This window comes from Belonocnema kinseyi, chromosome 3 (genome assembly GCF_010883055.1).
Source record: "Belonocnema kinseyi isolate 2016_QV_RU_SX_M_011 chromosome 3, B_treatae_v1, whole genome shotgun sequence".
NCBI lineage: Eukaryota > Metazoa > Arthropoda > Insecta > Hymenoptera > Cynipidae > Belonocnema > Belonocnema kinseyi.
Genome location: NC_046659.1, coordinates 139,092,572 through 139,104,729, shown reverse-complemented (window position 1 = coordinate 139,104,729; position 12,158 = coordinate 139,092,572). Strand labels below are relative to the sequence as shown.

The window sequence follows — 12,158 nt, the reverse complement described above, 5'->3', positions numbered from 1 at the left end:
TTATGTATTTAGTTAAAAATTCATCTCCTTAGTTGAAATTTTAACTAATTTGTTGAAAATTAATCTTTTAAATTGAAACGTCGACTGCTTGCCTAAAAGTTAAACTACATTGTTAAAAATTTATATTTTGGATTTTAGGCTTATGTATTATTTGGAAATGTAACTGTTTAGTAAAAAGGCCTTGTTTGATTTAAAATCAATTTTTTAACTGAAAATGTAACGTTTCGTTAAAAAAATGATTGCTGATAAATAAAATTTTTTTATTGAAAATTTAATTTTTGTAGAGAAAGTTTATCTTTTGTTTTAATTATTAAACAATTTAGATAAGGGATAATTCGGGTTCCAAAAGTGTAGAAAACATCAGCAAAATTCATATTTTGTACACGATTGGAACTCGAAATATCTACTTTTGTCAAAATGAATCATCGCGAAAGCATACAATCTAATTTAGATAAGATTTTATTTCTTTCTTGAGAAAAAATCTGTATTTTTTTATATGAAGGTCATCCTTTTTGATTGAAATATAAACTATGACACCCTTTTGTTTAAAGTAAATTAATATAGTTGAAAATATTGAAAGTGTATCTTTTACACTTTTGTTCCGTTTAGAAAAATATTCTTTGTTACACGTATTACAAGATTAAAATTTTGGTATTTGAATATTAATGATCAAGGAAAATGAAAATGTAGTCATTGAGAAATCGGGGAAATTTGAAAATGGAGTTCACGGGCAGCCTGCGAATTCTACTAGAAATAAATATCCAAACATTTTTATAAATAAAATAAAAATCATCTCCGGCAAGAAGGGGGTGGGAGGGAGGATCAAAATATTTTTTGCCGTTAGTTTCAGTGGGGTGGAACCATTTGAAAGGCTTATGATACGTTACGTAATATGAGGGCCGCCCCCTTTGTTAACAACCTTCGTTTTTAGCCCCCGCCCCCTTCCACTCCCAAATAAATTCATTTTTTAGTTTTATTTAAAAAAAAATTAATTTTAAGTTTCGATAATTTAAAAAAATTTAATTTTAATTTTAATTCAATAAATTGAGGGGGTGAAACTGGTATAGTAGTTTATGTTAAGTACTTGCGGGGTCATTTTTCTTTCAACAACTGCGTCACAGAATATCATATCTAAAAAAAGGAGCTTTATGCAACGAATTTCGACGCCCAAAATGATAATAATCGTCTGTGTCAATAACTAGATAATGGGTGTATATAAAACTGAAACTCAGTTCTTTTGTCTATAGGAAGATGAAGAATTTAATTTATAATCTGCTGCTCACTTTTATATTATTTCTTAACCCTGTTCGTAAGTAAAATACAAAGTACTGCAAATTCAATCTTAAATTAAAATATATAATATAAAGATATCGAATAAATTAAAAAATGGGTTTTCGTAATAAAATATATATGTATATTTAATTCAAATAAGCATTTCACTTTGAAATGATTGAAACATATGTTACATTCATTGTCGATATTTTATACTCCTGCTCCATGATGTGTTCAGCGTACAAAACTGCTTACTAATTGTGATAAAATAATTTTTTATAATATTTTTTTATAACAAAAGTTTTATAAAAAAGTTTCTACTGTAAAGATTACATACCAACCCCTTTCCATTTTTTAATTCTACTTCGAGCTCAATTTCCATGACATAATACCCCCTTTCCATTTTTAAACCACCCATTTTCTATATCGCCCTTTCTAGCAAACCTTTAATTACACACTAGCCCCTTCTTATTACATACTACCCCCTTTCTATTTTTCGTAGCTATTTTTAATTTTAATCCCTTGTAGACCACTTTCCATCATACATCATCCCTTCCATTTTTCCCACCCATTTTATAATTCATCCCCTCCTAGCCGACCTTCCAATACATACCAACCCATTTTCCACCAAACCCCTTTTTTGATTTTTCCTCGCACCAAATCTAAAATTGTTTAAAAATTCGCCATGTCACTTATTTTTTTTCCAGAATCAAGTCCACGGCCTTCACGTCAAAATGAGCAAGATCCCATGTTACGCCGCAACCTTGGCCGCAATCGAAATATTTTCTCACGTGGCGTGGTAAATCTGCTAATATTTCTTAAAAAAGATTTTTTTTTTCACGTAGTCACAAAAAACATTTTCATCTCAAAAAAGAATGCAAACTCATGAAATTTCTAAGAATATTTCGAATTTTATTTTTAAAATGTTGTGTAAGTGTTTAAATTATACTATTTTCAGCTAAGTACTTGTTCTCGTAAAAGGACTTTCTCAAATATATAGGGTGACCAGAGGGCTTTAATCTAAAAATTCCCTAACCTGCCATGAATTTTCCTCGACCGTTATAATTTTCCCTTTTAGGCTAAAATTTTAAACAAAGAAATTAATTCTTAACCGACCAGATTAATTTGCAATTAACAAGATTAGTTTCCTATTAAAAGGGCGAAATTTAAACCAAATTATTGAATTCCTAACAAAATCTTTAAATTTGTTATCAGTGAAATTAATTTTCAGCTGAAACGAGGAATCTTTAAACAGAAGAATTATTTTTCAATCCAGAAGATTAATTTTCTACTAAAATAGACTAATTCTCATCCAAATGCAAGAACTTTCAACAAAAAAGTTGAAATTTTAAGGATGCAAACTACATAAAATCAATCTAAAAAGTTGTCTATCTTTAAAATTATTTATAAAATCGATATAAAAAGTTTTATTATTAATTTCTGTAAATCTTGATAGAGGCTTCTAAGAAAAATTTAGATGAAAAGAATGAAAAGAATTTTCAAAAATAAAGATTATCTTTTTGTAAAAAGACAAATCTTACAAAACATTTATTAATTTTCAACCATAAAGAATAAATTTTAACTAAAAATTAAACAGTAATATTTTCAGTTAAAAAAAAAAGAATTGTCCACATAATAGGTTCTTATTCAAAGAAATAAATTATCAACCGAAAAGATTAATTTTTCACCAAGAAGATTAATGTTCTACCAGAAGAAAAGAATTATCAAGAAAATGTACGCATTTTCAACGAAATAGTTAAATTTTTAACCAAAGAAATTGATGTTTACCCAAGAAATTAATTTTCTAGCAACAAGAAAAATATTCTATAGAAAAGTCTAGTTTCTAACTAAATTAATGAGTTTTTAACAAACTAATTAAATTTTTAACGAAAGAATTTAACTTTCAACTAAAATGAGTTATCCTTAACCAAAACAATTAATTTTTTGCCCAAAAAAACGATTTCTCAACAAAAAAAGTTAAATTTTTCCTCACAAAAATTAATTTTCTACAGACTACAGATATACATGATCCGAGGAAAATATTCTTCAAAGAATGTTCAGTTCACAATATTTTTAATGCCCTTTTCCAATAACAAGGGGAACTTACAGCCTTCAGAATTTCTCTTTTATTTATATTTTTTATTTTAATTGTCTATTAAATTTATTTAAATCAAGCGCAAATATTGATTTTTAACCATTTTTTTATACAAAATATATAGTTTCTACCTCTATCACTTCCGAAGCTAATAGTTTGAGGAATCTAGCTAAAATATTAATTTTGAAACATTTTTTTCAGTTAAAAAATAATTAGTTTTTTCAACCTTGATCACTTGCGAAACGAATATTTTGAGGATGAATATATGTCATACTTGAAAGATTCTGATTTCCGGTGCCATTCTTAGAAATATCACTCATTACTCTAATTTAAACGCATAAATATTATATGAATAATAGAAAATGTCTTTTTGTATATTTTATTTCGTTACTGTAGTAAACAACATGAACATCTTTACTTGAATAAAGAAATATAAGCTTAATTTAACAAAATTCAATAGTAAAACGCAATTTGAATAAATTTAAATTAAAAAACAAATTAATAAAAGTGCCGGTATCAGGATTTGAACACCGACTTCACTGTTACAAACCCGGAGCGCTACGGCCTGATCTCACTGGGAGTAGAAAAACTCACGCATTGCAGTCAATGTAACGTGCGTGGGTGTTTCAAAAGCCGATACTCTAAAAAATGGTAAAATAACAAGAAGTATGAATCAAGAAAAAAATTCCGAAGGGAGTTCCCCTTGGAAACGATTTTTATTTTTCTGCCAATAAAAAATACTATTAATCGAAAAAATTGCAAGTATTCTGTTTACTGATTAAAGATGTCCAGCCATAATGCAATAGTGAACATTAATGGTATTTCTGGAAGGCGGGTTGGTAACACGTTTGTTCCATTCGAATTACGAAGATATGCTACTCGTCAGGAGGAGGCCAGCATGGGGTCGATGTCGATACGCATACCTCAGCTCACCGAAGGTCTAGATTCGAATATTTATTACTAAATTTTTTAATTCTCAGATCGCGGGGCGAAATTTACCTTCAGATGCACCCTCCCACCAACTCAAAAAAGATTCTTTAAATAAAGCTATTTTTTTAACAATAAAATATTCTCGAGTTGCAGAATGCAGGAGGTAAGCTTGTAATCTGGAAATTAAATGATCTATTTTTCCATAAAATGAAAATAAAAAAAATTAATTGAATTGAAATGAAAATGCATCGGGCCGTTTGTGTCTCTTTTGAAAATCAGGAGAATGTAGGTTGATTCGTTTTGCTGGGCCACCCTTAAAATATCAGTAAACTTAAAAATTTTTAGAATATATTAACTCCTAATTAAAGAGTTTTTAAATATATTAAATAAGTGGAAACTACGTTTTTCTCACAGCATCATATCGAGCTCCGCCAGTCCTGCCTGGAACTGGTGATGAATTGTACCGTCCTAATGAAGGAATTATTGCAAAAGCCCGAAGCCAGACGTTTTACAAACTCAATCCAGAAGGTAATTTAAAAAGTAAAACACAATCTAAAACAAATATTAGAAAATTCTGCATCTATAACCCTACTTGACTCCGTACGCAAGTCCACTTTACCCCGTACCCTAAATAACTTTACCCAAGCCCACTTTACACCGGACCTTAATAATTTTTGACTATATTTTTCTTCTTGAATCAGAACAAAATGTGCCAGTCGATGTTAAACACAATGACGTACTGCTACGTCTTAGCGAACCTTTTGCACAATATGACTCTGTGTTTCGCCCGTTTATCAAATAGGCACCTGGACTTCCTCATCCGGCAGGTAATTTAAAAACTAAAATACAAACTAAAATATATATTGTAAAATTTTCCGTTTGTCGTCCATGCTTTTAAATTATACATTTTGTAATGTTTAACATAATAAACTTGATATCCATTTTTACAGATTCTCAAATGAAAGGACATAGCACTACCAAGTCTTTCCCCAGATCGAAATAATAAAAATCGGCTCATAACGTCACACATTTATGGAAAATACGAAAATAAAAAATAATATTCAACTTAAAGAACAAGTAAAAAAAATTAGCATTGACACAAACTGTTTTATGATAATCTTATAAATTATATAAATGAATATGTTATTGCTTCTAAGAAGGTCTTATTATAATTTGCGACAAAAAAACACACTTTAGTCCCGCTAATTTTAAATGTCGCTAATTTAAGTACACGGTTATTTAAATTAGTGGAGTACATGCAATCTGCCACCATGGCCCCCGTACCCTCTCCTCAGCGTCAGTGGCTGACCAATGGAGGAGTTTACCACTCACCAGAGTGCGCGATCTGCTCGGGTCCGCGTTCCGCAAAAATTTAAATTTAGTGGATCTAAAATAGCTTTTATTACACAAATTATTACTAAAAGTTGATAGTTTATATGTAAAATAAAGTAAGTGAGTAGGACATTCAGTTTAAAGAGAAAAGATTTAATATTTCAGTTACTGGTCATTTTTTCTGACTTAGGTCTGATTTTGAAAAAGATAGCATTATTGTCCACTAATATTGTCTGCTAAAAGAAAAAGAATTTTCAACAAGGTTGTTGAATTAAAAAAAAAATTTAACCAAAAATGGTAAAGTGAAATGTTCAGATAAAAAATTGAATTTCTTAAGAATATATACAATTTGCAACAATAGAAGTGTATTTCCAACTGAAAAAGAAAGCAGCTTCAACGAAAAATTGAATAGTAAAATTGTATGTTAAAAAGATTAATTTTCAACCCCAAAAAAACAAATTTTTTAATAGAATAGTTAAATTTGCAGTCATTCAGATGAATTTTCAACTAAAGTAATGGATAGTCAATATTCCAACTAAAAACTATTTTAATGTTAAATTATGAAAAACAGTTGAATTTAAAAAAGGACCAATTTTAATGAAATAAGTACGCAATTTTGAGGTTCAAAACTTAATTTTCAACATTAAAATAAAAATGAATTTTCAATAAAATTTTTAAATTTTCATCGAAAGAAATGAATTTGCAACTAAAAAAATGTAACCAAAAATATTAATTTTCCACCAGAATAGACGAATTTTCAATAAAATGATTAAATTTTAATACAAATGGTTCATGTTTTAACTAAAAGAGTATATTTTTAACAAAAAAATAAGCAATATAAATTAAAATTAAAACTTAAAAAAAAAATTCATTTTAAAATACTCCGAGAAATTTTTAATAGATTTCCATAGTTTAGCAATTTTAAGGAATCCCAAAAGATTTTATGAATTTTTCAGTATTTTTAAAATTTTTGAGAAACTGCCAAGATCATTAGGACAGTTTGAGAAATTTAAAAGGACTTGAATTTTCTTTGGCTATTTTAAAAGACTCCATAAAATTGATAAAATTGATAATATTTAATAACAGTTATTAATTTATTCCGACTTAAATAATAATTCATCAGCGCAATAATTGATAACAATATTTAGGGTAAGGTTAAAAGAATTTAGCATCAATTATGTAAAAACATTTTTGAAAAACCCCATGGAATCAACTAGAAAGGAATGAATTTAGAAGAAATCAAGTGTACCGAATTAGCATGTAACATTTCCTCAAAACTACCGAAATGTTTGTTTTAACGGCCAATGGTGGAAGGTTCTCTCCGCAGGTGTCTGCATTACCGACATCACTGTTTTACCGACTGTCGGTAACTTAAGACGAAACAGAAAATTAAGCAGGGACTAAGAGTAATAGGTTTTAGTCACTTTGGGTTTTATTCACTGAATCGACAAAAAAGGGAGCGTCATGTTTAACTATTTTCAATATGATTTTAATCTCTGAGATTCTGTTTTTGAAATCAGAATAAAACCTGATTTGTAGTAATTTTGCAATTTCTCGCTAATTCCAAATTATATTATACGCGTTGAAAATACAACTATGTAAAGTACATTATTATTTGATAATGAGACTATAATGATGTAATTTATTAATTAATTAATAATACATAATTTTTAATACATGAGTAAATTCATGAATAATTAATATTTAATTAAAGTTATAATTGAATTGAAATTTCTATATATTGATATAAATACTGAATAATGTAAAATGAATAACATTAAGAATTTTTTAAAAATTAATTACACCATATAAAACTAATGATAATTAGTTTCAGATGCTATAAAGTGATCTTACCTACGTAAGATTCAATAAACAGATTTTCATCAATACATTTATCGTTTTTAAGAAAATTATCACTAAAAAAAAGTGCTAAAATCGAAATTTAATAGTAGAAAAAAATCAATCGTTTAACCGCAACTAATTGTTTGGATAACAAATTAGCAATATCTAGGCATGTTGATACAAGTCGGGGCGTGTGTCGAAATGTTTTCCAACTTGATCCAAGGTGAGGGAGTTGTCCGATGATTCTCGTAGTTGGTGGAGAGCACTTTGTGCCTCCAATAAGAGGCTACTCGACACCGACGTTCCTCCAAGGCTGATGTGGGTCGGTAAATGCGAGCAGGTTCCGAAGGAAACCGAAGCCCGGTTGACCGACGGCGAACAAGGAGGGAACCAAAGCATAACTGAAAATAGAGGTCTCGCTCTACGGGACGGTGAGTTTATCTTGGTGTTCGTGGAGGGCCAGTTCTCGTCGAGGAACGTGACTACCACTGGCCAAGTGTTCGCCAGGAGGGATGGAAGAGGAGCGGCTCTAGAAGCGAAGGTTACGGCAAGGAACATATTCGAGGCAGGGGCGCTTCGAGGAAGGAGTTAGAGGCGAAAAAATTTCGTCATCCTCAATGAGGATAACATCGTGATCCTCCTTCGAAGCAGACGGAGTTTGCGAGATGTCGAAACGCCCGAAATAGTCCAGACGGTCCGACACGGCAAAAGACGAGGATATGGTCGGGTAAAGTGAAATTGGGCGATTGGAGGAACACATACGACTGATCGCTTTAAGAGCAGAAAGGTCTGAGCTGCAAGAGCTTACCAACCTCGGAAGAAAAGAGAATGAGAGGTTAGTGTGTAGTTGGAGAGAGAGGAGAATAAGGAAAGACAACTTGAATTGATTAAAATTTTTTAACATTATTGGAAAAAAATGGTGCAAGAGTACCAGAGACGATCGAGGGACTGAGGTTACCGAATCGATCGTCGGAGCGAGTTTGTCGATGTAGCCGAGCACACCGGTATTTATCGAGAGTCTGCCGGCTAGCGATTGGTCCGGAGTTCTCACGCAATCGCGTGGTGGATGGAGGGGCGTTGCGGCCGCTTTTAGCATCCTCTTCTCTCGGAAAATTGAGCCCTCCGCTCCACTTTGAATGGCGCTGTAGCCGTTTACGGAAGTGACGAAATTCGTATAAAAATGATAATTGAAAAACAATCTACAGAGTAAAGAACATAAAAAATACATAAGCGTTGAAAATAAAAAGGAGCAACGTTAATTACAATTAGGAATAAAGCGGTACTTATAATAAGAAATATAAAATTAAATGGTAATACGAAAATACGAAATTAGAGTTAATAATATTATAATCACTACAAAATAAAAGAATAAGAAACGTAGAGGAAAATATAAAATACGTAAATTAATCTAGAAGTAACAAAAAATACAGCTTGCAACGAAAATGGGAGTAAAGTTAACATGGTTCGGAAATTCATGTAAAATATAATTATACAAAAAAACTCATATGAAGAATAAGATTTACGATAAGAGTGATGTTCACCAAAATCATTATAAAACTATTTGTTCTCTAATCCCGTTAGTTTCGTTTTGAATAATAAAAACAAAAAGAATAGCAAAATTATCGTTTTGCGTATAATATACGTGAAAGTTGGCAGCCTCTAGACACTTTCCAGCAGGAGAAAAGATAGAGAGAATTATGATTGTAGAGAGGGAGAGAGAGGCAAGAGAAGCATGACTCGTTCCTTTCAGGCCTAGCTTGTCATGGAAAAAACCTTTGGATCACAGCTGCGCCAGGTGCGGTTTAGTAAACACGAGCGGGGAATCATTGCTGGCAAATTGCTTTCCAATGTTTCTCAATTTTAGGACCTAGTGGAATATATCAATTTGAAACTAAGAAATTATAAATTTATTTTACAGCACTCAACTTGCGAGAATGTATGCACCTAATTTTTGTTTTTTAACGGAAAGAAAGTAAGGTGAAATAGATAGATATTAGGACGTTTCAAGGGATTCAAATCAAGGGATTTCAAATAAGAATAAAATCCTATTTGACGTCCAATAATCAAGTTCATGTGCAGAAGTCTGGAAAGTGAAGCCAAAAATCGAACGACTAGTTTTGGTCAATCACCATAAAATGTTCCTGTTGAAATTTGAAAACAGATAAAAATGTTCCTAAAAAAAGAAAAAAAAAAGTATTTTCTGTTTTATAAAAAAATAAAAAAGAGGAAAGAAAAATTAGAAAGCAATCAACCATATTTTCTTCCTTATCTTTTTTACTTCATTCGTTTTTTTATTTTTATTATTATCAAATTACAATAAATAAGAATTTGTGAGAAATAATCACCAACGTGTCGGCACTCACGCAGGACCCTTATCAAGGCAAATAAAATAAATAAAAAAATAAAATATTCAAGCAGGCAGGAGCAGCAATGAAACTGCAATGTCCTTTTCGTGACATCCAAGAATCAAAGTCACATTTAAAATCACATTTTAAGGGATTCCAGAGTTTTAAAAAAATGACGAGGCTTTTGTCACGTATTGGTGACCTTCAATTTGAATTGTATGAAGATCAATAATACTATTAAGAAAATAGAGAGAAGAGAGTTGAGAAACAAAGGAGATTGAATTTCTGCACCATTTATCATCCCTCATTCCATTCGTCTAGCAGACACTCATCCCTTTTATCCTGGAGTTCAACAATTGTGGTCTAACGACGAAATATTGATCCCACGTGGTCATCAGAAGATGCTTCAAACTTCCAAGGGGAGTCGGATGTTCTGGAAGGATACATGTAAGAGGGTGGTACCTCGGTTCACTAGCCTTTATATAAAAGGGTGGACCTTTTACGCATCAAGTGCAGTTCCCTGCAGTATCAAGTCCGAGGTCATACTCGCAGGTCGCCGCAGTTTTTCAGTCGGGAGTTAATCTCGCAGTCCGCCGCAATTTCTAATTCAACATAAGCAGTGCAGTCTGCCCCTGTCTTCAAGTCCGCTGTAATCAACTTTCTGGTAACTCATCAGAAAATACCAGAGCTACAAGTCGTTCCAAGGGGGATAAATACTTACAGACCAGTCCTCGCTGCCTAAAAATCAACCTTTTACTGAGGTATAAGTGACTCTCTCTTTTTCTCTCTCTCTCCTGCAATCTTCCTCATTATCTCTCTCTTGCTCTCGAAATTCTTCGCTATCCTCTTCCTCAATTTAGATGTCTGTATCCAAAATTACTTCATGTATATCCTTAATAAATAAATTGTCAAACATAAATGGAGTTGGTTTCGAATTTGAAGTAATTACCGTGAATCACCTTTCTTAAATTTGTATATATATATATATGTGTGTGTGTGGGACGTAACATTACCACATTAAAATTTTGGAGCATCGGCGATTGTAAGAAATTAAGGACGACAAGTTCAAAATAAATTCAGTGAAGTAAAAATAATAAAAATATATTTCTGCAAATTGAGTGAAGTGAAATAACAAAAAAAAAACATTTTTTTAACTCTCAATTAAAATAAACAAAATAAATACAAACACAGGTAGAATCAGTGTTAGCTTACATACCGATAATAATGTATGATAAAACTACTAACTTTTAACAAATAATATTACATTTAGCACGGTTGGCATATTTTGCGCACTGCCATCCTCAATAAACGAAAAATTAACTTACTGCTTATTTGCATCTGGATTAGCCCCATCAGATAATAATAAGGCTTAAACGCACACATACATACAAATAAACGAAAAATTGCAAACGTAATAACAGGGGTAGAAGTTTCAACGAGCAGCGCCTGTTATCATTGAAAAAATTCTTCAGTTACATCTCAGGCATTGTCAATTTAAATTGTTACAGAGCCTTAAACTTTATTACTAGGTAGTCTGATAAGTACCTGAAAATTCTAAGAGATGGCATTAGTATTCACTAATGTGAACCATTTTCGTCGAGCTTGATCCTTCAAATGACGCTTGTCAAAATTTCAGCCATTTATGTTTACGCCTTCACAAGTTACAGCACTAAGAAGCGACTAACCTCCGAGTTTTTTTTAATATGGAAAAATCTGAGTTTCGAGTTCTGATCAAACACTACTATCTTCACAAGAAAACGATATCCGAGACCAAGGCCAAGCTGGATAAGTATTACCTTAACTCTGCACCGTCGATTGGAACGATTCATAAGTGGTTTACCGAGTTTCGTTGTGGCCGTACGAGCACAGTTGATGCTGAACGATCTGGGCGCCCAAAAGAGGTCACTACACCAGAAAATGTCGAAAAAATTTATGATATGATGTTGAATGAGCCCAAAGTGAAATTGAGAGAGGTAGCTAATGCTGTAGGCATATCATTGGAACGTGTGGGCAATATCGTGTATTCAGTTTTGGGCATGAAGAAGCTCTGCGCGCGATGGGTGCCGCGTTTGCTCACAGTGGACCAAAAACGAATTCGTGTGACAATTTCCCAGCAGAATTTGGCATTATTTTCGCGTAAGACGACCGAGTTTTTGCGCCGATTTATAATCATGGATGAAACCTGGATCCACTAACACACTCCTGAGTCAACGCAATAGGCAAAACAGTGGGTTCCACCAGGGCAAAGTGCTCCGAAGCGTCCAAAAACGCAACAATGGGTCGGAAAGGTTATGGCCTCCGTATTTTGGGATGCACATGGCATAATATTCGTGGACTATCTT

At 32.1% G+C, this 12,158-nt stretch overlaps 1 protein-coding gene across 2 annotated transcripts in view; it reads left to right on the top strand.

Annotated features, from left to right (window-relative positions):
- Positions 1 to 5,373, top strand: part of LOC117169621 — a 36,637-nt gene extending 31,264 nt beyond the window's left edge. For both annotated transcript variants that reach the window (XM_033356076.1, XM_033356075.1), the window contains exons 3-7: positions 1,980 to 2,071; positions 4,152 to 4,305; positions 4,712 to 4,825; positions 4,999 to 5,124; positions 5,248 to 5,373. In XM_033356076.1, coding sequence (XP_033211967.1) covers positions 1,980 to 2,071; positions 4,152 to 4,305; positions 4,712 to 4,825; positions 4,999 to 5,099 — 461 coding nt within the window. In that variant the 3' untranslated portion in view covers positions 5,100 to 5,124; positions 5,248 to 5,373. The remainder of the gene's footprint in view (positions 1 to 1,979; positions 2,072 to 4,151; positions 4,306 to 4,711; positions 4,826 to 4,998; positions 5,125 to 5,247) is intronic.
- The last annotated feature ends 6,785 nt before the right edge of the window (positions 5,374 to 12,158 follow it).